The 26687-nt window shown below is 34.9% G+C and overlaps 1 protein-coding gene across 1 annotated transcript in view; it reads left to right on the top strand.

The window, feature by feature from the left end:
* Positions 1-23623, top strand: part of LOC130934401 (zinc transporter 5-like) — a 37736-nt gene extending 14113 nt beyond the window's left edge. Inside the window, exon 3 of the mRNA XM_057863977.1 lies at positions 23318-23623. Within this exon, the coding sequence (XP_057719960.1) occupies positions 23318-23623 (306 nt within the window). The remainder of the gene's footprint in view (positions 1-23317) is intronic.
* Positions 23624-26687: the final 3064 nt, after the last annotated feature.

The following is a 26687-nucleotide window of genomic DNA, read 5'->3' on the forward strand; positions in this document are numbered from 1 at the left end:
CACGCGCCCTACAACCGACCCGGACACGCGTCCTGTACGGATCACACACGTGCTGCAGGACAGCGTCCTTGGGAATATGGGCCTGTCACGTAAGGGGCCCACTACTGACATGTATATAAGGGGAAGATTGGCTCTTCCCCCGAGGTACGTCACATTCTCTCACTCCATTATTCTGCCCGCCTGCACATTGCTGACTTGAGCGTCGGAGTGTCTTTGCAGGTGGCACCCCCCCTCATCTGTTCGCCAGTACAAGTGCTCGCCAGCTCGGCAGACCCACAATCAGTGCGACCAAGACTAAGACATCCTCACCTATCCATCTTGCATCTTCTGTCCACCCGACCTGTTCGGAAGCCGACTAACGAACAGTATTTATAGAGTTGTAGATTAGATTTAATTTTTTTTGTGAAAATAATTTTAGATGATTAAGAGTGATTATTTTTTATAGAATGAAAAGTTATTTTCACGTTTAAAGTTGTTATCACCTTAGTAATAGTAATTGAAATAGTAGAGGTGAAATCGTGAGGATGTATTTAATGTGTTTTTCAAATTGAATTACTCACTTCTTAAATCAAATTACATATAGGTTGTGGTGATCCATATCTAAATCAATCCGATCCGTATAAATGAGACCACACAATTAAAACTTGTTATTGCACCGAATAAAAAATGACTCGATTTAAGAGTTACTTAATTTTTTGGACTGGATTTTATTCTTGAGTTCAAATATATATTTTATTTATTTAAAAAATAAAAAATATTATTTTTAATATACTTTAATATTTATTTGGACTAATTAATTTCTAAAAATGATAAATTAATTCTTAATATTTTAAAATATATATATAAAAGTATCTAATAAAATAAAAAGATAAATCGCATTATAATACTTTTTAAAATGTGACAAATTTTGTACTTTTTCTAAAAAAGATGATAAAATAATTAAATTACCAAAAATTTGAAAAGACAAAAAATTAATTTATCTCATATTATTTGAAACTAATTTATCTAATTTTATTATAAAATATCATGAACTATTATGTTAATATTTATTAACTACTAATTTGTTTGGAGCAATTATTATACAACTAATGTGGAGTATTAATATTGTATGCTCATCTACTAGTTAAGATAAAACAAATTCAGTTAATATTTTTGTCAATTATTTTTTTTTAAGTTGTTGAAACAAATTTAAACAATGCCTTAATTATTTTTTTAAAAATATATTTAATTTATGTGGGCAGTTACTTTATTCTAAAAATACAAAGTATTTGATTTATTTTCTCATTGTAATAAAATAATACTTGATTTTGTAAAGAAAAAAAATACAATAAACAATATTTTAATAAAAAATCTCAATTTTTAGATACAATACCAACAATAATTTTAACATAAAAAGATAACATAAAATATAAAAAGTGTATCTAATATGAGACACGGTTTCACATTCCTTTCTACCGACTCATCCTCAACATGAAAGTGAGTTCTTATTGTTCCATTTTTTTTTCATCTAGAAATTTAATTATATAAAAACTTTTACAATTTCATCTAATTATACAAATAAAATATTTCGTAAAGAGATGTCACATGTTGAGATAAGTTTCAAAGTGGTCTCTGAAGTTGTATTCGAATCTTATAATAGTTCCTGAACTTAAAAGTTACCCATATTCGTCTCTGAAAGTGTATTTTGGGACTCAGATTCGTCCTTTCAGTACATTTCGTCCACCTAACACTACCGAAAAGCTGATCTGGACTCCTCCGTGTCACGCTGGTCAGGTAACGACTAGCTGACGTGGATTATTAAACTTTTATAGTTCAATTTGGTCCCTAAATCAAAATTAAAAATTTTAATTCCCAAATTTAATCATCATTCTCTTCTCTACAGTAACCCCCTCTTTTCTTTACAAGCATAAATATTCATATTCCAAATTCACAAGATTTTTTTTTGTTTATTTTTAGTTGAAGTATCTTATAACAATAACAACAACTAGAGTCTTCTTAACAACTATTATTTGAACAAGTTTAACCGCTTTTATCCCTTTTTTCTGTAAGAAAGATTATGAGATTATAACATAAAAAAAAGTTATATGATATATATAATTAAAGAAATAATGCAAAGTTTAGTTTCTAAAATTGTGAAGGTTCATAAAAAATTGTTGACTTTTAAAAATGATTAAATTGATTTCTAAATTCATAAATTGTGAATCTCAACTCATCCCTAATGCTAATATAAAATGTTAAAATATCAACATGACATTTACAAACAAAAAGATGGTATGATTAATATTTTAATATGATCAAATTAGTGTCTTAAATTAGTTAATTATATTTATTTTGCTTAATTAGTTTTTTATTAATTAGTGACTAAAATAATAAATATTAAATTAGGTAAATTTTTGTTATTTTTTTGTTTCTCTAATATTATCTTTAATTAATTTAAAATACTTATTTAATTATAATAAAATTATAATAAATATTAAATTAGGTAAATTTTTGCTATTTTTTCTCTAATATTACCTTTAATTAATTTGAAATACCTATTTAATTATAATAAAATTTTAGACACGTCATTTTAATAGAGATGTCATACCGATGTAATTTTTTAATTCCATAAATACAAGAGATATATTTTTGTAAAATCATATAAAAATATAAAATTGAATTTTGTAAAACATTTTAATTAAACTAGAGTTAAATGAGTGCATAAAATGTTAAATATAAAGACATAGTATGTGACTTTTAATTAACAAAACATATGCGTACTTTTAATAAAGTTGTAATTTGTAGTCTCTTTCACATCCATATAGAGAAGAGAAGAGAAGAAAAGAAAAGAGAGGGGTTACTACTATAGAGAAGAGAATAAAAATTAAATTTGGAGATTAAAATTTTTAATTTTGATTTAGGGACCAAATTGTACCATAAAAGTTTACTAATCCACGTCAGCTAGGTGTTACTTGGCCTGCGTGTCATGAAAGAGTCCACATCAGCTTTCCGGTAGTGCCAGGTGGACGGAATGTGTCGGAAGGACGAATCTGAGTCCCGGAGTGCAACTTCAGGGATGAATATGAGTAACTATTAACTTTAGGGATTACTATGAGACTCGAATGCAACTTCAGGAATCACTTTGAGACTTATCTCGTCAAATATCGTATTATTAAAGACATCAAAATAAAATATTAGACTATTATTTCAAACTTTGGGTTAGATACTACATTTTATAGTATATAATTTTATTTTATTATTTAAAAATAATGACTATAAAAATTCATTCATCACAAAAAAAAATTTGTTTTTAAATTTTATAAGAAATTATTTTAATTTAAAAGATATTTAGTTTGTGCATCGCATAGGTAAAAATATTAGAAAAAATTAAATCCAGAAAATTAGTTTTTTCTTTTAGATTGTCCGGTATAAATTCGACCTAAAATGGGAGAAACAACAACCAATGACAGTAATGTATCTCCTTCAACATTGCCATTAAGAATAACAAAACCTTTAAAAAGTAGTTCCAGACAGAAGAAACAGTAACTTAGTCTAACAAACAATAAAATCATATGCATCCAAAACGAAATACAATTGTTTTGTTGATTTTTAGCAAATCGATGGTGATTTGATTCTAATAGTCTGGGAGCAAAACTTACTCTTCTTTGCAGGTACCAGTTTTTCTAAAAGTGCATCAAAGTGTCTTCCATTAGATAAATTTTGGGAATAAAGATAAATTAAATTCTGTAAATTGAAGAAGAAATAAAAAAGAAATAGAATTTTCAAAAAGGAAATTGTTCACAAATAAAAAATAATTCACATTGAAATTAAAAGAAAACAATAAAATGCTTTCGATTGAATCAAAGGACTTCAACATAAAATATTAAAATACAAAAGGATAAATTGAACAATGAAACTAAAGAACACTTGGAAAGTAAAATTACTTGAAATGTTAAATTTATAGAAAAGTAAATTGAAAGGATGAAAAGATGGAAGGAACCCTACAGAAAAGTTACTCGATTGCAGACTCAGGAATTTGCTGGGATATGAGTGTGCTTGAGTGTTTTTCTGAGTAAAAGTTCCAACCCTTATTCCCTAATGCTTCCTAGTATTTATAATCTATCTTACATAACTGACAATTAATTACAATTAATTACAAGATTACAATTTTGAATGCAATCCCTCTTGGTAACCGTTCCTGCCGCTTGATTATAGACGTTTCCCATAATTCCCTCGTGTGACAAAAGGCTTTAACTGTTCCACTACCATAACTATTCGACCCGCCTATCGAATGTCTTGCTCGATTACGTATTTTGAATCTCTTATTCGACTAGGCCTATCGATTAATAAGTGAATCGAAATCCAATATACGCCAATCACTTTCGACCCCACGCTTACGCGTACATCTTCTCGAGAAATTGTCTTTGACTTACTCCGAATCAATTTACTTTTATTGAAAATATTTTTCGATCAACAAATTGCCCCCTTGGATTAATGTGTTCGCCTTCGATAATATTATCGGAAGATAAAATACTTAATCCAAAACTGAAAACGTCAGTTTTCAAATCAGTAATAATTGTTATTTAAACTCCCCATTAATACTGACCCACTCGACACGTTTCCCGAAACTTGCGCTTTTTCTCTCTACCACTTCATCTTCCTTACGAAGTTACCTCTATTCGTATTCCTCTCACAGTAACGGCTACAGTAATACTTTAAATCCATCATTCTCACATTTGTTTAAATCTTTCGAAACTCATTATTCTCTGAATCTTCCTTACACCAAGAACTTACTCACAAAATCCTCAACCTTTAATCTCTTTTTTCTATATTCAACAATGGCTGGTTTCTCCTCTCATGCTGCCACCCAAGACAAGGGTAAAGGTTCTGCAGTAGCACCGCCATCTTCACCAGCCCTTCGCATTCTCAATCAAGTCAATGATGAAGTCATTGACGATCCCCATTTGCAAATTAATGATACCAAAATCTTAATTCCCTTCACAATCGGTGCAGATATGCACTGTTTCCTCAGACCAATTGAATCTCTTGAAAGAGCAAATAAAAAACTTTCTTTCTTCCCAATCGCTGAAGGGAAAGATTTGCTGATAAACCATGCTTTTAACATCTCTCATTTCATCAATCAAAAATCCTTCAGGAATAATCCAAAAATCAATCATCGAGGATTCGATTTTACAGCTTGGTACCAACGCCTTGAACCCACAAAAAGTGCTGACTGGGGAGCTTTAGGAATACATGAACTATTAAGGCTCTCTCATTTCTCACTTACAACATACCCTTGGATGATTGGGGCCATGACTTGTTTCTGGAACAGGACAACCAACAACTTCTACCTTCCTTGCGGAATGATCGGAATGTCTCTCTTTGACATAGCTACTATTACAGGCTCCCAATAAATTCTCCAGATTGTACCCCTGACATGCAACCCAAGCGCCATAATAATGTTGTCTTAACCAACTCCTACAGTGACTTCATTGCCCATAACATGGATGTTGAAGGCACGAACATCACAGATAATGAACATGTAGCCTTCTTGTTTTATTGGCTAAATGCAATCATGTTCCGCTCTCGAAGCGTACAAATGTCAAAGCTCTTCCTTCCCTTAGCAACTCTTCTTCATGAAGGAAAAGTTCTCAACTTGGCCAAACTTCTTCTAGGGCACATTTTTGAAGAACTTGGTCAATTTGTTTGTGACCTCCGAGACAATAAAATAATCAGTACGGGAGGCCTTCTGTGGCTTCTTCAATTATGGCTCAATGCCATCTGCGAAAATTTTATGACAAAACCTGGAGGTAGCAGTATTGACAAGCAACACATTGAAGGTTTTCGATTGTCTAATTACAAACCCAATTTTCTGGATACCCAATCAAACAAAGACAGATTATGGGCTGTTTTCTCTCTTTTTCATTCCTGCAAAGATTTTGACAATGATAAACTCAATTTCACTACTTTTCTTCGTCGCAATTGCGGCGCTGCCTGGCTTGATCGTTTACTCTTTCCTAACACCAATGAAGAGAGTGAACTTGCAAGTCGAAGTTAGGCAAACCTGCTGGTCATTCAAGTATTTCCGATAGGGCTGCCTTTACACAAAAAAGAAAAGTTCAAAATAACCTATACGCTCCTCATTTAACAGCCAGACAACTGGGTGGTTTTCTCAAGCTATTCCAACGCCACGGCCTCGAAATGGTGATCCATTCTGCCACATTGCTTTAACAACTCAAGAAGATTTCAATACTTGCGTCTTAAAAAATCAACGCAGGGATCGTTTCAATTTCTTGATCTACGATCGCAGCTCATAGATCACCAAATCCGGTTTCGAATGGTGGCCTACTTACTATTCAATGTACACTCGTACCTTAGAAGAAATTCAACAAACTGCTGTTCGAACAATCCTTATTGCCGAGAGTTTCCCAAAAAACTCACAATAGGAAAGCTGACACCGCTCAACCACCACCAGATAAAAGTAAAAGGACTCCTACCAGAACCTCTCGAAAGGTAACTATTTTTACTCACAACTTTTTCTTTTAACTTGGAATGTTCTACAAATTGTATTTTCTTAACCATACTCAATTCTGAGCTTCTTACTAGTTAGTGCTGCCATCATCAAGTGAGAGTTCTGATGAAAGTGAACCAACCAATAAAGATATTCACTTTGCCTTCTCCGAATCGAAAGATACAGCCGATTTAGATCCTGATTCTCAACTAATCCGGCAACCAAAACTTGCTCTGGTAACACTTAACATTTCTATATGTGTCTTATTCAAATTGAAATGAATTTTAACTCATAACTATGTACCTTTCATACCAGCCTTTCACTGTTACTCATTCAATTATGTCTACTGTGATACCTGACCAGCCAATTCTGCAACAGCATCATGATCAAGGGCATTCTTCGTCCCATGATTCCATTCAAGCTACAGGATCTACTCAACCACTTGATACTATTTTTCCACCTTCTCATGTAACATCGGTGGTCGATTTGATAAAAGACCCTCCACAGCATTCTCCAACTCAAACTCTCATACTTGAATCAACTTCACCCAACAACCAGGCTGCACTTTCTGCGGAGAACCAAGTGGCTCCAGATTCCGACTCTCTCTCTTGAAATGTTGAGACAACAAATTCAGATTCGTCTTAGTCCAGAGTCTTGGAAATCCCTCCAAAACTGCCTAGTCCTCCTCACCGAGTTGATTTTCAGACTCCTCCTGGACTAAGACCTGAAACATCGAGTGCTTTCACCACTCCTACAGGTGCTACTTTGGCCAACTTGATCTCTGTTTTAAACCAAGTTATCCAAGAAAATGCAGTACATGTGCCAGTGCCAATGCTTTCAAAACCTGCTACATCAAGGCCTTCATTCGAATTGAACACTGACACTCGAGAGCAGCTTCGATTGCTCAAAAAGCTCTTGGATCATCCACCTACCACATGGGTTAATGACACAATTCTTAACCAACTCCTGGTTGATCTATTGAATTCTTCCTTTAAACTCTCAGCTAACACACCAAATTCTGTCTCAATTCAATAATTCAAACAACTTCTCAATGAGAGCGTCGCATCTCAATTTCAACTCCAAAATACTGAGACTGAAGAAACCAATATCAAAACTAATATAGAAAGTTGTTTTGCAGCCGTTCAACCAATCCAAGCTTCCCGTGAGGAATTTGATCTGAGAATCTTCCATGCTATTTCTGTTCAAGCTTTTCATGACAAAGAAGAAGCGAAACTTAAAGCAAAATTGGCTCAAATTAATGAAAAGCTTGCCAAAGTACGCCAAAGTTAAGCTACTATAGCCAAACCTCTGGCAGCTGCCCAACAAGAACAACAACACCTCATTGAAGAACTTGTTTCAATTGAGACCAAGCGGGAAGAATATGAAAAACAACTTGAGAAAGTCCAATTTGACAAATTCAAACAAATTGAGGCACTTTCAATTCTGGACAGCAAAAAGGCAAAGCTACGTTCTTATTTAGCCAAACTAATAGCACCTTGAATTTCTTTTTATTTCAAGTTTTACTTTTTGTAATGGTTTCATCTTTTCTGGACTTATGCATGTTGAATTTCTACTTTTGCCAACAATAGAAATCTTTCAAGTATTTTTTATTAATCGAGTTAATCACCTTTTCTTACTCGATATCTTTAATCTGATAGGCATTTCCAGAATACGTCCCTATAACTTGAAAAGGACCTTCCCAAGCATGGGACCATTTGCCCAGAAATCACAATTTCTTTTCTATTGGTAAGATGACTTTTAAAACTAACTCACCTATCCTAAAAGATTTTCCTTTGATTCGACGATTATAACTTCGAGCAATACTTTCTTTTTGTCGAATCACATTATCGAGTGCCAGGATTCGCTCTGAGTCTAATTTATTTAACTCATCAAACATTGCATTCCAATAATCATCAACTGGAAAATCATTTTGTCTCAATTACACTTAAAGTATTCAAATTAATTTCTAACGGTAACACTGCATCATGGCCATACACCAATTTATAAGGTGAAGTCCCCGTCGATCCTCTTGGCGAATTTCGATAAGCCCATAACACTTGGCTCAAAGTTTCATGCCAAGTTCGAGGCTTATTTCCGATATGCTTTTTAATCAAACTTATCAGGATTTTATTTGCTGCCTCTACTTGCCCATTAGCCTGTGCATAATAAGGAGTTGAAGTAACCATATTAATACTCATCGAGACTGCAAAATTTTTAATTCGCTGGCTAGTAAACATAGTTCCTTGATCAGTACTTAATGTTTGAGGAATCTCAAATCGATGGATAATATGTTCCTCGACAAAATCTATTATTTCACTTTGACCAGCTTCTATTTGGGGAACTGCTTCAACCCATTTTGTGAAATAATCAATTGCTACTAAAATAAACTTGTGTTGTTTTGATGAAGGAGGGTGAATCAACCCAATCAAATCTAAAGCCCAACCTTTAAATGGCCATGGCTTTATTATCGAATGCAATTCAGCCGCTGGGATCTGTTGTATTGAACCGTGTTTCTGACATTCTTGACATGCTTTCGCATAATCAATACAATCTTTTATCATAGATGACCATTACACATGATTGCGATATAACACCCATTTCATCTTTTTCCCTGCCTGATGGGTACCACATATTTCATTATGGACTTCACCCAAGGTAATGCCCTGATCATCTCGGCCTAAACACCTTAATAAACTCCTATTAACCCCTTTTTTATACAATTCATCAGCCATTAAGACAAAATTTATTACATGTAATTTTATCTTTTTATCGACTGCAATATTGGGATTTTTTTAAATAATGAGCAATAGGCTTTCTCCAGTCAGAATCCTCCCATTCATCTATACATAAAACTTCTCTTTCATTTGCTGGCACTAAAATTTGATGGATACTAGATAATTTCCTAATAGTTTCTGGACTGATCCAATACCTCGAAGCAATTTGGGCTAACTCATTAGCAATTTCATTATGAATTCTAGGGATATGCACCAAAGAAAATTTTTGAAAAGACGTTAATAATTCCCAAGCAGTTACTAAATATTTTTGTAACGTCTCATTGTTACACTTAAACTCCTTCGATAACTGCTTTAAAACCAACTGTGAATCCCCTAAAATTTAAACTTCTAAAGCTTCTTTGTCGATTAAAATTTCAAGACCCAAAATCAGAGTCTCATATTCGGCCACATTATTGGAACAATGATACTTTAATTCAAACAAAAATTCTGATGGAATACCTTCTGGTGAAACAACAAGGATTCCAACCCCTGCACCATCTTTATGTTTCAATCTATCAAAATACAATTTTCAATAATTGACTTCTACATCGATTATATTTGCCCCCTGGTCATCCAGGACTTTCGAATTATCCACAAGAAAATCTGCAATGACCTGTCCTTTGACAGTCTTTGTCGGGACATACTGTAAATCAAATTCTGTTAACGCCAACATCCATTTTCCTAAATGTCCCCTTAACATAGGAAAACTCAACATATATTTAATAAGATCAGTTTGTGCTATAACTTTCACCGATTTAGCCACCACATAACACTTTAATTTCATACAAGCATAATATAGAGACAAACACAATTTCTCGATTGGAGAATACCTCATTTCGATATCAGTTAAAACTCGACTAAGGTAATAAACTGCCCGCTCATGCCCATTTTCATCATCTTTGGCTAACATACACCCTATAGTATTTTCAGATGCTACAATATATAATTTTAAAGGTTCAGATAGACGAATATTCGCCATAATCAGGGCCTTAGACAAATAAGGCTTAATCGAATCGAATGCCAACTGATGTTCCATTATCCATTCGAATCGTGAATCATGCTTCAGTTTCACTAGAGGTGAAAACACTCTAGTTCGATTTGAAAGATTCGAAATGAATCTTCGAAGATAATTTACCTTACCCAAAAAGGATTGTACTTCTTTCTTCGATTTGGGTGCAGACAATGCCAATATCACATTTGCTTTATTTTTGTCGATGGCAATCTCTTTTTTATGAATAACAAAACCTAGAAAATTTCCAGCCGATACACCAAAAGCACATTTCAAAGGATTCATTTTTAACCCTTTCTTCCTCACAGTAAGGAATGCTCTCCTTAAATGATCAATGTGCTGACTTACCGAAATCGATTTAACCATAAAATCATCGATATACACTTCCATAAATTTCTCAATAAATTAGTGAAAAATAGCATTCATTGCCCGCTGATATGTTGCCCAGCATTTTTCAAACCAAAAGGCATAACTACCCACTCATATGTACCTAATGCCCCAGAACAACGAAAGGCAGTTTTAGCCACATCATCTTCTGCAATGAAAATTTGGTTAGATCCAGAATAACTGTCCATAAAACTAAGGATTTCATTTTCTGCTGCAAAATCGATTAACATATCTGTGATAGGCATAAAGTATTCATCTTTTGGAGTAGCATTATTCAAATCTCGAAAATCGATGCATACCTGTAACTTCCCATTCTTCTTCATAACAGGGACAATATTCGACACTCATTCAACATAATGTGCAGTTCGAATAAATTTTGCCTTGATCAAGCGTTCTATCTCTTCTTTAATCTTTATATTAATTTTAGGAGCAAAATATCTTGGAGTTTGTTTCACAGGTCGAGCATGGGGTTTCAATGCTAATCGATGTTCCACTAGTGAATGATCGAGACCAGGCATCTCATGATAATCCCAAACAAAACAATCTTTAAACTCATGTAAAAGATTAAAGAGTTCAGTTTGAAAAGGATCAACTAGATCTTTACAAATATATGTAATTCGAACATCGTCAGGAGTCCCCAGATTAATTTCCTTTAAGGGATCTTGAGATTCAAACCCTTTATAATAATCATCATCTTTTATTGAGTATTTTTCGAAACCCAATGGTTCTAAATCATAGATGCAATCAAAAGTGAAATCAATAGAATCATCAGAAACAGAAGAAACTTGATCATTGATTAAATTATCATTACTTTTATTTTCTACACAATGAGCCTCTACTATTAAATCGGCAGTCCAGCTTGCATCATTATTTTCATTACAAGAAGTAGGGAAATCATAACTAAATTCGGTTGAAGACGCCGAATCAAACACATTACCACTAATAAGATTACTAACCCTATGTGATTCAACTTCATCAGAAGAATCATCTTTATTCTCTAACAACTAAAAATTATTTAAATAATTATGTAATGTTACCAGATAGTCAGAAACTTCCTCAACCTGGTCCATAGAGTAGTTTCTCCAAGATCTTCAAGAAAGACAATCCCAACCAGTGGACTCGAAACCCAATACTGCGTAACATAGCTTTATCGAAAGGCCTTCCGAAGTCAAGTAGCACCCTTCACAATTATAAGGATTCAGTGATCGATCAACATTTAAGGGTTTTAACTTATGATTATATTTCCTGAAATCGACATACAGTTGTTCGACATATAGATTCGAATCCGCCTTGACGATTTAAGGTTTGCCTTTCTTAGTCCACAGAAGCATGCTCTGATGCACAGTAGAAGGTACAGCTCCCACACCGTGGATCCAATCTCGCCCCAACAAAGCATTGTAACTGGCTTTTGATGGTACTACCACAAACACAGAATGTCTTTCTGATGACCCAACCTTTACGGTCAAAGTGACCAGCCCTTTTGCTGGTGTAGAAGTCCCACTGAAATCAGTCACAGCAATATTCATGGGAACCAAATCATCAGGATGCTTCTCCACTTTTCCTAACATCCTCTTAGGCAGATGACTAATTGCTACCCCATCATCAATCAATACCTTGTTTATCTTAAACCCATTCAAAATGGCAATAATATGAAGTTGGCATAAATGGGACATTTGCTTTTTAGTGGGCCGAGGAAAGTACCCTGGCTCATCTTCAATTTGGATAAAGGAGAAAGCCCCCTCATCTTTCTGATCATAGTCTTCATCTGGATTAATTTCACATTCCCCAAGGTATTCAGTTGGAATGATCGAAATCGTCCCTATCATGTCATCTTCCCCTTCATCAAAATACTCTTCATCAACATCGACGTCTTTATTTTTATCAACTCCTGAAAACTGAGCTACTGCTTTGTCTTTATCCATCTTTGCAGGTGATGGAATTTTCTTGGGATAAGTCTCTCCATCAGAAGGAAAGACAATTTGAGAATGTACAGAAGGCGTTGCCCCCTTGCTTACCTCTTTACTTGTCTCTATCTGATGTTTCTTACTCTAATTGAAACTTCTCCTTCCACCTCTTCCTCTCAGATAACCCCTGGCACGACCTCGATAGTAGACATATTGATTTTGAGAAGGTGCTCGATGCCCCCATTGCGGATTACGTTGATACAGATGATCACATCTCTGGAATTCTTGACAATTCCTAATCCACTAAACACCTATGGCTTGGGACCGGCTTAAAGTTGTAGTCACATTTTGCTGAGGGGTCTTTGAACTGGAACCCTCTATTCACCGAAACAGCTGCCTCTAGCGTGCTTGCTCCTCTCTATAAGCCAATTCTTTCTTCATTCTTTCCTTTTCAAAGATTGCTGCTGCTTCAGCATCAAAAACAACATTGCACCGTGGACATAGAGATTCGTCCCGGTCTTTGATCTTTTGCTGAACCAAGAAATCCAGCAAACCATCCCTTATTTTGGGGTATACAGATCTCACCTGTGACTCGAAATCGTCAAGAGTCACATCAAAGTCATAGGACATGCCAACCATGTTCACTCCTAAACAAGGTTCGACATAACTAGCATCAACCTCGAAGGGATCCACATCAACTTTCATCTCTTTCTTGCCATCGTCGAATTTCAACCATCCTTCCATTATTGCTCCTTGAATCAAGTCCCTGAAACGGACACAATTGTTAGTCGAATGACTTGTTGCTTGGTAAAATTTACAGTAAGGCTTTCTTTTTAAATTTTTCACGGAAAGTAAAGTTCTACCCTCAGGCAAAACTAATTGTTTATCTTTAAGCAACACATAAAAAATCTTATCAGATTTCGAAATATTAAAACTATACTTCTTTCCACTTTTTAGTTTTGAATCATTCGATTTTTCACTACTAGGAAGTTTTTTCAGTAAAGAACAAACATATGGAGGACCTTTCTTAAGTTCGGCCAAAGCGACTTCAGTTTCGAAATCGAGTTCCTCCTCTGAGGACTCCATGTTTACATAAGCAACCTATTCTTTTTGGGTATAAGGTTTACTCTTTGACCTTTGCTCATTTCTATACTTTTCTTTCTCTTTTTGCATGAGTTCAGTCTGTCGAACCTTTTCATCCAAATGGGCCAAATTAGGAATATGCACATTGAGCAATTTTTTGCGCATATAGAATCCTAACCCCATAGTTGCTATTTTCACTATCTCACTTTTGGGTAATGACACATAGCATCTACTTCTAGCGTTTTTGAAACGTATTAAATAATCATTAATGGTCTCACCATCTTCGTGTTTCAAAGCCACTAGATCAGTAACTGCTACATTCATTTTTCCTCGATAAAATTGAGCGTGAAAAGCAGTTTCTAACTGATTCCAAGTTGTGATCAAATTTGGTCAGATATTTGAAAACCAAGTAAATGCATTCTTCGTCAATGAAGAAGAAAAAAACTTCATTTTCAAATTTTCATCATTAGCCAAGTTCCCAATCTCGACCAAATAACGAGCAACATGTTCAGTAGTTAATTCTCCAACTTCACCAGCAAATTTTGTGACTATCTTTGGATTCTTCACCCCTCTTGGCACTTCAGCCATCTGAACAACTTGGGGGAAAGAGGACACAAAATGTAGTCGATTCATAAAACCAACATTCAGCCCAATCCGATTTAATACTTCTTCCACAATTCTAGTGACTTGATAACGTTCACCGCCATGATTAGCATGTAATATGGCTAAAACGTCATCAACATTCTGACCTCAGGGAACTACATAAGGATTTTCTTGATTTAAAACATTGTTTTTATTTTGAAAAACATTTGCTACTCCTTCGTTATTTCCCCTGACATTATGCCCTTCACCTTCATCATAATCAACAATTCGAGCAATCCTTTCGACTTGTCTAGCAAGACGCTCGAATTTTGATTCATGATCAGCCATCATGGGATTCAGAATTGTAGTCATTTGTTGGGTCAATAAATTGACCAAATCATGGTGACTTTCTTCTACTTGTTGTCGATATACTGCCATTGAATTAGTAGCATTCGAAGTGGAGCCCACATTATAATCGCGAGAATACTCAGAATGTTGTTGTGGGTTTTGAGTATTATTTACTCCATTTGCATTCCCAAAGCTGATAGGTGGAATAAAACCACCCACCGGTGGGGTATAACCAGGAGGAAGACCATAAGGAGGCCAACCAGCAGTTAATGGAGGTTGATATGGTGGCACAGGACCACGTGGACGAGTATTACGTCTAACATTTTCAGTCTGAACAGTCGTAAGTATTATACTTTCAGTTCTAATTACATCCTCCGAGCGTGAAGACACGTCAGCTTGTTGTATAGACACTTGTATGCTATTATTAGTGGATAAACCACCATTCCCATTCGATAACTCATCATCCATGTGAATCATCCTCCCACTTCGTAATCACATACATTAAGTAATACTGGAAAAAATTGCTTGACACACTTCGATTAAAAAATTGTCCCACTGGGCGTGCGAATTTGTTTTGTCGATTTTTAGCAAATCGATGGTGGTTCAATTCTAATAGTCTAGGAGTGAAACCTACTCCTCTTTGCAAGTACTAGTTTTTCTAAAAGTGCATCAAAGTGTCTTCCATTAGATAAATTTTGGGAATAAAGATAAATTAAACTTTGTAAATTGAAGAAGAAACAAAGAAGAAATAGAATTTTCAAAAGGAAAATTGTTCACAAATAAAAAATAATTCGCATTGAAATTAAAAGAAAACAATAAAATGCCTTCGATTGGATCAAAGGACTTCAACATAAAACATTAAAATGAAAAAGGATAAATTGAACAATAAAAATAAAGAATACTTGGAAAGTAAAATTACTTGAAATGTTAAATTTATAGAAAAGTAAATTGAAAGAATGAAAAGATGGAAAGAACCCCACAGAAAAGTTACTCGATTGCAGACTCAAGAATTTGCTGGGATGTGAGTGTGCTTGAGTGTTTTTCTGAGTGAAAATTCCAACCCATATTTCTTAATACTTCCTAGTATTTATAATCTATCTTACATAACTCACGATTAATTACAATTAATTACAAGATTACAACTTTTAATGCAATACCTCTTGGTAACCGTTCCCGCCGCTTGATAATAGACGTTTCACATAATTCCCTCGCGTGATAAAAGCCTTTAACTGTTCCACTACCATAACTATTCGACCTGCCTATCGAATGTCTTGCTCGATTACGTATTTCAAATCTCTTATTCGACTAGGCCTATCGATTAATAAGTCAATCGAAATCCAATCTACGCCAATCACTTTCGACCCACGCTTACCCGTACATCTTCTCGAGAAATTGTCTCTGACTTACTCCGAATCAATTTATTTTCATCGAAAATATTTTTCGATCAACAACAATATAACAACAATCAGTAATTTTTTTTTACTCTAAATAATGTCATTGTATTGTACCCATTGCTAACTCACACCCTTCAAGCTACATCCACACAAGCCAATTGTCACCTTTAAATATCCACATTCTACCTACTGTATTAAAATCGATAAGCATATTATCCCTTTTATATCACCAAAGCTAGCTTGTTATTCTTGATAATGTCCACCCATCCAGTACTTTAATTTAGTGTACTATAGTCATCCTTCAAGCGACTCACTCGATCCAATTTCCTTCATTTTCTGTTACCATCCCTTCCCATTGTTTTTTATGCTTAAATCTTTGCTCTCCTTCATGTACTAATTTCACATTCTTTAGGATTTGACCTTCATTGCCTGTTCTAATTTTTAAAAATTTCTGGTCCTATCCTTTTTTTTATTAGACAATCTACTATAACTTTGTTTTTGATCACCATGGTTATATTCTCTTCTTTTATATGCATTTCGTCCAACAAATACTGTAATCCCACTTGAACTCCATTTTATGTAGCATTAACTAATGAAGTTTTATTTGTTATTTTTCTCATTAAACAATGCAATCTGCCCTCTTTATCAGTTAAGTATCCGCCTGTTATATAAAGATTTAAATCCAATCTATATACAACACAAGACCACCATGTCCGTTTTCTTTGATAACTATGTTGTACTTTATTTACCTCTTTGTTATGTGCACTTTTTTCTCTTTTTTTTTTCACTGAGTTACAAAAGTTTTAATTATTTTCCATCCATTATCAACACTCACCATAAAAGAAAATGACAAATCAAAATAATAAAAAAAATTAGCATATTCACCTCAAAATTTTCAATAATTCCATATTGCACCACAACTAGTCAACAACTCAGAATTAGAAAGATCAACAAACAGAATCACCAAATCAAAAAAATTAGCATAAACTCATAAACAACTCAAAATCAGAATTATAGCATAAAGTCATAAACAACTCAAAACTAAAAAAATTTCAATATAAAGAATGTAGTGAAGCAATGCATCATAGCACCATCAACTGAGAATAAAAAAATCGGCAACAAGCAAGAGAAGCAACTCATAAATTAGAATAAATAAAATTAACAAATAATCAATAACTCGTTCCACATACAACAAAGGAAACAAATAAACTACTAAAGTGAAAAGGGAGGAAATCAGTAAAAAATTGAAAATAAAGAAAACCATGAAGAAAATATTGAGGGACGGCGAACATTGAAGAACTCACGATGACGGTGAAGAGTCCACAGTGGCATGGGTACGTTCACGTTGCACACAGAGAGTGGTGCTCTCACTCACACACACGCACGCACACACGCACGCACGCACGCAGAGAGAGAGAGAGAGAGAGAGAGAGAGAGAGAGAGAGAGAGAGAGAGAGGGGCATTTTTTACTATGAGAAAGAAGCAGCCGACGACGGCGAGGACAGAGGCGGGCTTCACGATGAACACAGAGACGGTGATGAGGAGAAGAGTTGCGGCAGCTGAGAGTGAGAGTGAGAGAGATTGGGGCATTTTGCCATTTTGGTGAGACTGATAGTGAAAAAGAAGAGGAAGCAGAGGAATGATAATGAAGCAATATAAGATTAAAGAACATGGAATAAGAAGAAGAATGGTTACTTATAGCTTGTTTTGTAGTAACCATGAGAGACATTGCAATAATGGAAGAAGTCATTGATGATTGGATTTTTGACGGTTTAGAATTTCACTAATGAAATCTCGTTGTAAAGTATAGTTTCTAAACCAAACAATAATCCTTTTATACAAAAGATTGTTTGTCACTAGTACAAACCCCTAAAATTTATAAACCGAAGTATTGAACCTCATATCGTTCTCCCTAGAAATTACAATAAAGTGTCTTGTTATTGGTTGTGAGTTATATTTGGGGTTTTTAAGATTTTGGACAAGAAATATAAATGGCAAAGAGAATAAACTAACAACTAACAAAACTCTTGGCAAGATATGAGAACGAGAAGTCCTATCCTAGTTATCCTCCTCAATTGTGATGACAAATTGTCCATTGCTCCCACTTAGTTAACCTCTAACCACGGAGAAAAGTCAAGTGGATGAATCAATTTGATTCCTCAAGTCCTAATCAACTCCTAAAGGAAAGACTAGCTTTAGAGGCATCCAAATCAATTAGCAACTTCTAATTATCGATCAACAAAGGAATTAGACAACTCAAGAGTCACTAATTACTCTACCTAGGCCAAGAGGAACAAAACCTACACTAAAATCTCACCAAGCATTTCATCAAACACTTGGAAGGCACAAAAGGAAAGCATAGTAAATCAACAACGAGAATGAAATCTAACAACAATTATTGCAAAGAATTAACAACAACAAATCAAGAAAATCACAATTATCATGAATTACCTCAAATTGCATTATTGAAAGAAAACAAATGAACAACAATCTATCCAAAACAAAATGAAGAATTACAATTATTAAAGCTCATAACTAGAAGGAGGAAGAAGAGAAGATTAAGACTTGATAAAGGAGAAGTGAATTAAAGCATGAATTAAACATAGATCTAAGAAAAGAGATTAACCTAAACCAAATCCTAATTCTAGAGAGAAGTGAGAGCTTCTCTCTCTAAAACTACTCTAAACTAAAGCTATCACTAATTGTGACTAACTTCTAATGTCTCCCCCTTCAATCCTTGATCATTTTATTCCTTTCTATCAGTAATTGGCGCCAAAATGGGTTCAGAAACCCTTCCAAATCGCCAGGCACGTGTTGCTTTAATGAAGTCATGTGCGGACTGCGACGCGTGCGCGCACGGTACGCGTGCGCGTCCCCGGCTAATTCTGCGATGTGCGCGCGAGCGCCCTGTGCGCGTGCGCGTGCTCGGATGATTTCACTTCTTTGACTTTTCATGCTTCTCTCCACTTGTATGCTTCCTTCCTTGCTCTCTTTGATCCATGCCTAGCCTATTTCAATCCTGGAATTACTAGCAAACACATCAAGGCATCTTATGGAATCAAAGAGGAATTAGAATTCATCAAAATAAGGCTTAAAAAGCATGTTTTTACACTTAAGCACAAATACGGGAGAGATTACAAAATCATGCCAATTCATAGGCTAAATGCGAGAAAAGGTTATCAAAATACCCTAAATTCAATACAAGATAAACCCTAAAAATGGGGTTTATCAGTCATGCACATCAACTTCAGACATAGCTCCATCGCCAACTTCCTCTGCCGCTGCCATGTTCTGACAAAGGTTCCGCTCATTCTTTCGCTGCTCTCTAAAGTTGCCACTTTTGAAATTAGGGATTTTTCCATTTTGGTGAGACTGAGAGTGAGAGAGATGGGAGATGGGATTGGTGCATTTGGGGGGTCTTTTGCGCGTTTTGTTTTTTCTTTTTTTTCAAACCAAAACGACGCTGTTTTGATGCTGAATGAAGAATCGGACTTTCAAAAAACAGGCCAGTTCAGCCAGTTCACTGGTTAATCACTGGTTTGATCGATTTTTTGTAGGCCAATTTTAGGTATTAACCAGACCGGCCAACTGACCAGATCCCGATTAACCCGGTTGAACTGACTGGTCTGGTCCAGTTTTTAGAATCTTGTCTGATATTCCATACCTATGTTGAGCCAGACCACAACCCACGTTCATCAATGGCACAATCTTTTTTATTTGTGTTTCTAAGCAATCTTGAAAACTTTTCTTCTAATTTCTTGTCTACTATCCAGTGATCCTTCGAAAATCTTATAGTGTTTTCATCTCCCACACATCTTTTCCATCCTCTAAAGCTATTTCACACTATACCTCATTCCTATTGGCTATGCTAATAATATCCTTCCAAGGTCCATAAGACCTTTTGCAAATGTGTTCCACTGCTGGAGTATGATCATTCAATATCATAACAGGAAGCAACTATCTTTTTTCATAAAGTGTCACTCTCAGTTGAGAATCTCCACCACTATTTAAATAGCATGAATGCATTTTTCATAGCCAAATCTCCATGCCCAACTCGTCATGCTCCTTTGGTATTTATATCGTACTCCTTTTTATTGTTGGCATTCCCCTCTTTCCCCATTTTCTCCCCAAAAGAATTTTTTGTATAGAAATAATTTTTCTTCCCACTTCTTTTGGCATTTTAAACAACCCCAAGTAATATATTGGCAAGCTATTAATCATTGACTTAATAATAACTATCATCCCGGCTTTTGACAAAAGACTTGACTTCCATGTGCTCAACTTCTTTTCAATTTTTTCCAAGACTGGCTTTCATGTATCAATTCTCCTTGGGTTTGTGTTAAGGAGGATACCACGATACTTAATTGGTAGGTTTCTCACCTCGCAACCCATAGCTCGCTTCAATCTCCATATCACTATTTCATGACAATTGACTAGAATGATTATAGACTTTTCAAAGTTTATGGATATACCTGCTATAATCCCCAAACATCTTAAAACTTTTTTGTAATTTCTCAAAACTTTTAGCTTTGGAGGACAAAATAGCACTGTATCATCCGCAAATTGTAAATGTATTAATGACACTCTATTCAAACGACTTACAATCCTTCTAGCAACCGCATCCGCACTTCGACAACCAACGAGAATAAAAATGGAGAAATTAGATCTCCTTGTCTAAGTTCTCTTCCCATTTAGAATGTCTTTATGGGCACTCCATCAACTAACACCGACGTTGATGCTGTCTCCAACATTGCCCTTATCCACGCTCTCCTTGTCTGACCAAACTCCATCCTCTTTAACACATGTTGAACAAAGCTCCATTTTACTGAATCATAAGCTTTTTGAAAATCCAGTTTTACAATTACTCCTTTGCCCTTTGTCTTCTTTAACCACGCCACTATTTCACATGCGATTAGCGCACCATCTAAGATTTGGCATTCCTAAACGAAAGCTGATTGCGCTTCTCCTATCAATTTACCCATTAGTGCCCTTAGTCTTGCCACCATCACCTTGGATATCACCTTGTATATGCTTCCGACCATACTAATTGGCTGAAGATCTTTCATCTCTTTACCTCCGCCTGGCTTAGTAGCCAATGCTACCCAAGTTGTGTTGATATCCATAGCCATATTTTCTTCAGGAAAAAACTCCTTCACCATATTTGTGAACTCGACTCTAATAGTATTCCAAGTCTTCTTTATAAAGCCCACGTTATAGCCATCAGGGCCTGGCACGCTTGTTGATTCACACGACCATACTACAACTCTTACTTCTTCATTACTAGAAATGGTTTCAACTTGGACTACTTCGTTTTCCCATATCTTAGGAACCAAAAACTTTTTCAAAGAGCGCTTTTGGCATAGGTTTTTGAGTGTATAAGTTCTTGAAATAACTCCTAACTTGCATTTTTATTCTTCTAGGATGTTTCACATTTCTTCCCTCTTCTTGTATCTTTTGAATTTAGCTCTTGCGTTGCCTCAACTATGCCTTTACATGAAAATATTTTGTATTCTCGTTCACATATTTGATAAATCTATCTTTAGATTGCTGCCTCCAAAAATCAACCTTCCTCTTGTACCATACTTCCACTTAATTTTTAAGAGCTTGCCTTCTAATGAGTTTTTCTTCTTGATTCACCCAAACTCTAAGTTTTGCTCTGTTTTTACAATTTCATCTTCAAAGCATTTGATCTTTCATTCAATGTTGTCAAATTTGTTCTTATTCCATTTCTTCAGCGTTGACTTCATATTATTCAATTTTTTTTGTCACTGATGCACCATCTACCTTCTTCCACTCATCATCAAACATCCTTTTGAATTGAGGATGTAAGAACCAAATATCAAGGGACCGAAAGGGTTTAGGTCCCCAATCTTTAGTTCTCACTTCCCTGATAAGTGGAACATCATTAGATTTTGAGCACTTCACCGCTCTAACTTGCAGCCCACGATATTTTTGGATCCAAATAGGATCGACACAGAATCTGTCCAGCAAATTCGCACATCTTCCACTTCTCCAAGTAAATTTTCATCCGCATAGTGGTAACTCCATTACCCCCATTTGCTGCAACCAATTTTTCAAATCATCCATGTCACAACTACATACTATTTCGCTGCTTCTTTCCTTTGCTTTCATTACTGCATTAAAATCTCTAAAAGCAATTTTTAGAATATCAAAACTATTTTTCACATTTGCGACTTCTTCCTGTACAATTTTCCTATCTCCCACCGAATTAGGGGCATATATAACCCCAATCAGCCCTTTCATTAACATCTTTAATAGTGCCAATAATATGTATCCACCTTGCACCTTTGATAACTTTATTTATTTGTAAAAATTCTATTTCCCAAATGCACAATAACCCACCATTACTATTAACAGCTTCAAACCACTCCCATTGAAACTTAATATTCTCCCAAATTCCCCTTACTTCATACTTTAAGACTAGTCATTTTTGTTTCAACCAAACCTAGAAATCTAATAGCATTCTTGCACACCATTTCTCTAACCATGCCTATTCCCCCCTCCCATAACTTTTCAGACCCCTAACATTTCATAATAAGATCATTGTAAAGGATTGTACTTACATCCTAACTTGATGCCCTTCACCTTCTTTCTTCCACGCTCTCTCCCTTTTATTATTTTTACATCTCTTTTCTTTAGTTTCTAAGCTTCAACTTTCACATCTTTGAGATACTTGTTTATCTTTGATGCTTCTAACATTGTTAGTCCCAGCTTGTTCCCCAACGTCCATATCTTATCCACCTCTAGTTAAAAATTGTCGAACTTCTCTTCGCTAGATGATATATGATCTTCTTCCTCCAATTCAATCAACACTTTCTTTGATTTATTTTTTGGTTCTACCTTATTTTTCTTCTTGTTCTTTTTTTCCTTTGTTAATTTTTTTACTCCTTTTTTCTTTATTTTTTCTTTTTAAATTTTCTCTACGCTACTTTCTTATAATTGACTATCTTTTTAAATTCAGAGAATTATTAGTTATACTGTTAGAAAATTCTATCAAAACTCATTCTATTTATATTTTTGTTATTTAATGAAATAATTGAAACAAATGGAAGACATTATTGCACACATCGATTACCAACAAAAAAAAAGATAGAGATTAGCAAAAATAAAGAAAATCATATTTCAAATTTTTGTGCACCTAAAATATTAAAAGTTAAATAATAATTACAAATTCCTATTACCAAAAGAGGGGCATAGATTATTAAAAAATAAAATTATAAAATTTTGTCCACCTAAAATGAAAAGTCAAAAGAAATAAATACTTCTTTGAAAACAAAATCACATATTATTGTCTGATATTTGTACATTGACAAAATTTATTTCAGGTAAAATTTAGAAGGCTATCTGTTATAATTATGGGATTATTCTTCTCTCTAACTACACCAATAGGAATTGCAATTGGCATAGAAATCTCTAATGTTTATAATGATAATAGTTCAACAGCCCTTATTGTGGAAGGAGTCTTTAATGCAGCTTCAGTTGGAATCTTAATCTATATGGGACTTGTAGATCTTCTTGCTGCTGATTTTATGAATCCAAAAATGCAAAAAAGTGATAAACTTCAAATAAGGGCAAATATTTCTCTTCTTTTAGGATCTGGTTTAATGACTCTTATTGCCAAATGGGCATAAGAACAAATAACTTGTGCTTTCTTCTCCATACAAAATTTACCTTTTCTTTTGGTTTTAGTTTTTTACTTTTGTCTTTCTTTCTTTCACTATGCTAGTATGCTCTTCTGAATTCTTATATCATGAGTGACTTATAAAAACTTAACATTGAAAATCTTTTTCTTTTTACTGTTTCTTTATTCCTTTAGAAAAAAATGAAGTATACGTCTTTTTTGTTGGTTGATGAGCGGATAATTTATATGCTTTTTGGCATTGTTTTTAGTATGTTTTTAGTATATTTGGTTTAGTTTTTAGTATATTTTTATTAGTTTTTAGTTAAAATTCACTTTTCTGGACTTTACTATGAGTTTGTGTGTTTTTCTGTGATTTCAGGTATTTTCTAGCTAAAATTGAGGGACCTGAGCAAAAATCTGATTCAGAGACTGAAAAGGACTGCAGATGCTGTTGGATTCTGACCTCCCTGCACTCGAAGTGGATTTTCTGGAGCTACAGAAGCTCAATTGGCGCGCTCTCAACGGCGTTGGAAAGTAGACATCCTGGGCTTTCCAGCAATATATGATAGTCCATACTTTGCCCAAGATTTGATGGCCCAAACCGGCGTTCAAAGTCACCTTCAGAAATTCCAGCGTTAAACGCCGGAACTGGCACCAAAGTGGGAGTTAAACGCCCAAACTGGCACAAAAGCTGGCGTTTAACTCCAAGAAGAGTCTCTACACGAAAATGCTTCATTGCTCAGCCCAAGCACACACCAAGTGGGCCCGGAAGTGGATTTTTATGTCATTTACTCATCTTTGTAAACCTTAGGCTACTAGTTTTCTATAAGTAGGACCTTTTACTATTGTGTTTTCATCTTTTGATCATGTTTTGATGATTGAACCCTCTTTGGGAGGCTGGCCATTCGGCCATGCCTAGACCTTGTTCTTATATATTTTCAACGGTGGAGTTTCTACACACCATAGATTAAGGTGTGGAGCTCTGCTGTACCTCGAGTATTAATGCAATTACTAGTGTTCTTCTATTCAATTCCGCTTGTTCTTTGTCCAAGATATTCATTTGCACCCAAGAACATGATGAATGTGATGATTATGTGACACTCATCATCATTCTCACCTATGAACAAGTGCCTGACAACCACTTCTGTTCTACAAGCAAACAAGGCTCTAATGTTTATCTCTTGGGTTCTTTAACTGGAATCTTCGTGGTATAGGCAAGAACTGATGGCGGCATTCAAGAGAATCCGAAAGGTCTAACCTTGTCTGTGGTATTCTGAGTAGGATTCAATGATTGAATGACTGTGACGTGCTTCAAACTCCTGAGGGCGGGGCGTTAGTGACAGACGCAAAAGAATCAATGGATTCTATTCCGGCCTGATCGAGAACCGACAGATGGATAGCCGTGCCGTGACAGGGTGCGTTGAACATTTCCACTGAGAGGATGGGAGGTAGCCACTGACAACGGTGAAACCCTTGCATAAGCTTGCCATGGAAAGGAGTAAGAAGGATTGGAAGAAGACAGTAGGAAAGCAGAGAGACGGAAGGGAAGGCATCTTCATACGCTTATCTGAAGTTCCTACCAATGAATTACATAAGTATCTCTATCTTTATCTTTATGTTTTATTCGTTCATCACCATACCCATTTGAGTTTGCCTGACTAAGATTTACAAGGTGACCATAGCTTGCTTCATACCAACAATCTCTGTGGGATCGACCCTTACTCGCGTAAGGTTTATTACTTGGACGACCCAGTACACTTGCTGGTTAGTTGTGCGAAGTTGTAGTGATCACAATTTCGTGCACCATTGGTGCAGTGTGCTTTATGCAGGAGAGAGAAGAAATTTTTTAATGGTTTAGTTTGCTCAACACACATATTCTTAGGTGTTCTCTTGATTGAGATACTTTTTTTAGGTCTCATACCTTTTAAGTTTGCATTTATGACTTTAAAAGAAATTTTTTAGTATTTTAGAAATATTTGAACAAAGTGTTAAATAAAAATTATAAAACTTTATTATATTTGTTATTGTTAATCATCTCAATCAGAGATATATAAAGCTAACAATTTATTTCCCTTTCAAGTTGAAAATTAATAGATGTCAGACCAATTCTAGCTTAGAGAAGAAGAGAGATAGATTAAAAGATCTATGATATTCTACTCTTGGTAATTATCTCAGTTAGTTGCATAGAATAAGTAATACAAAAAAGTGTTTGGAAATAATTTAAAATAATCTTGGTGAAGCAAAAAACACTCTACTTATTTTAAATTAACATTGATTTTAAAATAGTTTATGATGAGTTTGGAAAACTCCAAATTAATATTTGTGATGAACAAATATTATTAAAATATTTAATTGCAAAATTATTAGTTTAATCTTCATTAATTATATGTTAATTGATAATTTTGTGATGCAGTTTTTTTTAATTGGGCCGGAAAACAAGATGTTATTGCAACTGAGCCCATATTTATTTTTGATGAAAGCTTCCTGTGCTTGATCCGAAACCAAACTTCCAGGAAAGCAAATGTTTTTAGTGGGCCAAATTCAATAGCCCAATGTGTTTTATGCATGCTATGGTCCGAAAGGAAAATGATATTGGGCCAAAATAAAATCTATTGCTACCAAGCCCAATATTGATGAATGTTTCCATGCTTTATCCGAATCCATGAAGCAAATGAAAAGCCTAAATGCTTCCAACGGATTCCATTTCATTCTTTTGAAGGATTTGAAATTTAATTCACTAGCATGGAGAACATGAGAGAGAAAGTGTGATTGACATGATGGTGATCATAATGCTACACGCCACTCTAAGCTAGGGAAGTTGGACTTTAATTTCACTTTATTATTACCCAATTAGCTTGTGTTCAAACTTCTCTCTCCTCTCTCTTATCTTTGCTTCTCTTCTTCGGTTATTACACAGGAAGCCATGGAAGCTACTTGGAGCTACCAAAAGGAAAGGAAATCAAGCTTAAAGACCATCGAGTTGATGGCACGAAAAAGAAAAAAAAAGGTATGCTGTGGCTGAGATTATCACCTAATCTGGTAAGATTTGGTGAGGTAATCTCGGATCCTTCATA

This window comes from Arachis stenosperma, chromosome 6 (genome assembly GCF_014773155.1).
Source record: "Arachis stenosperma cultivar V10309 chromosome 6, arast.V10309.gnm1.PFL2, whole genome shotgun sequence".
Taxonomy (NCBI): domain Eukaryota; kingdom Viridiplantae; phylum Streptophyta; class Magnoliopsida; order Fabales; family Fabaceae; genus Arachis; species Arachis stenosperma.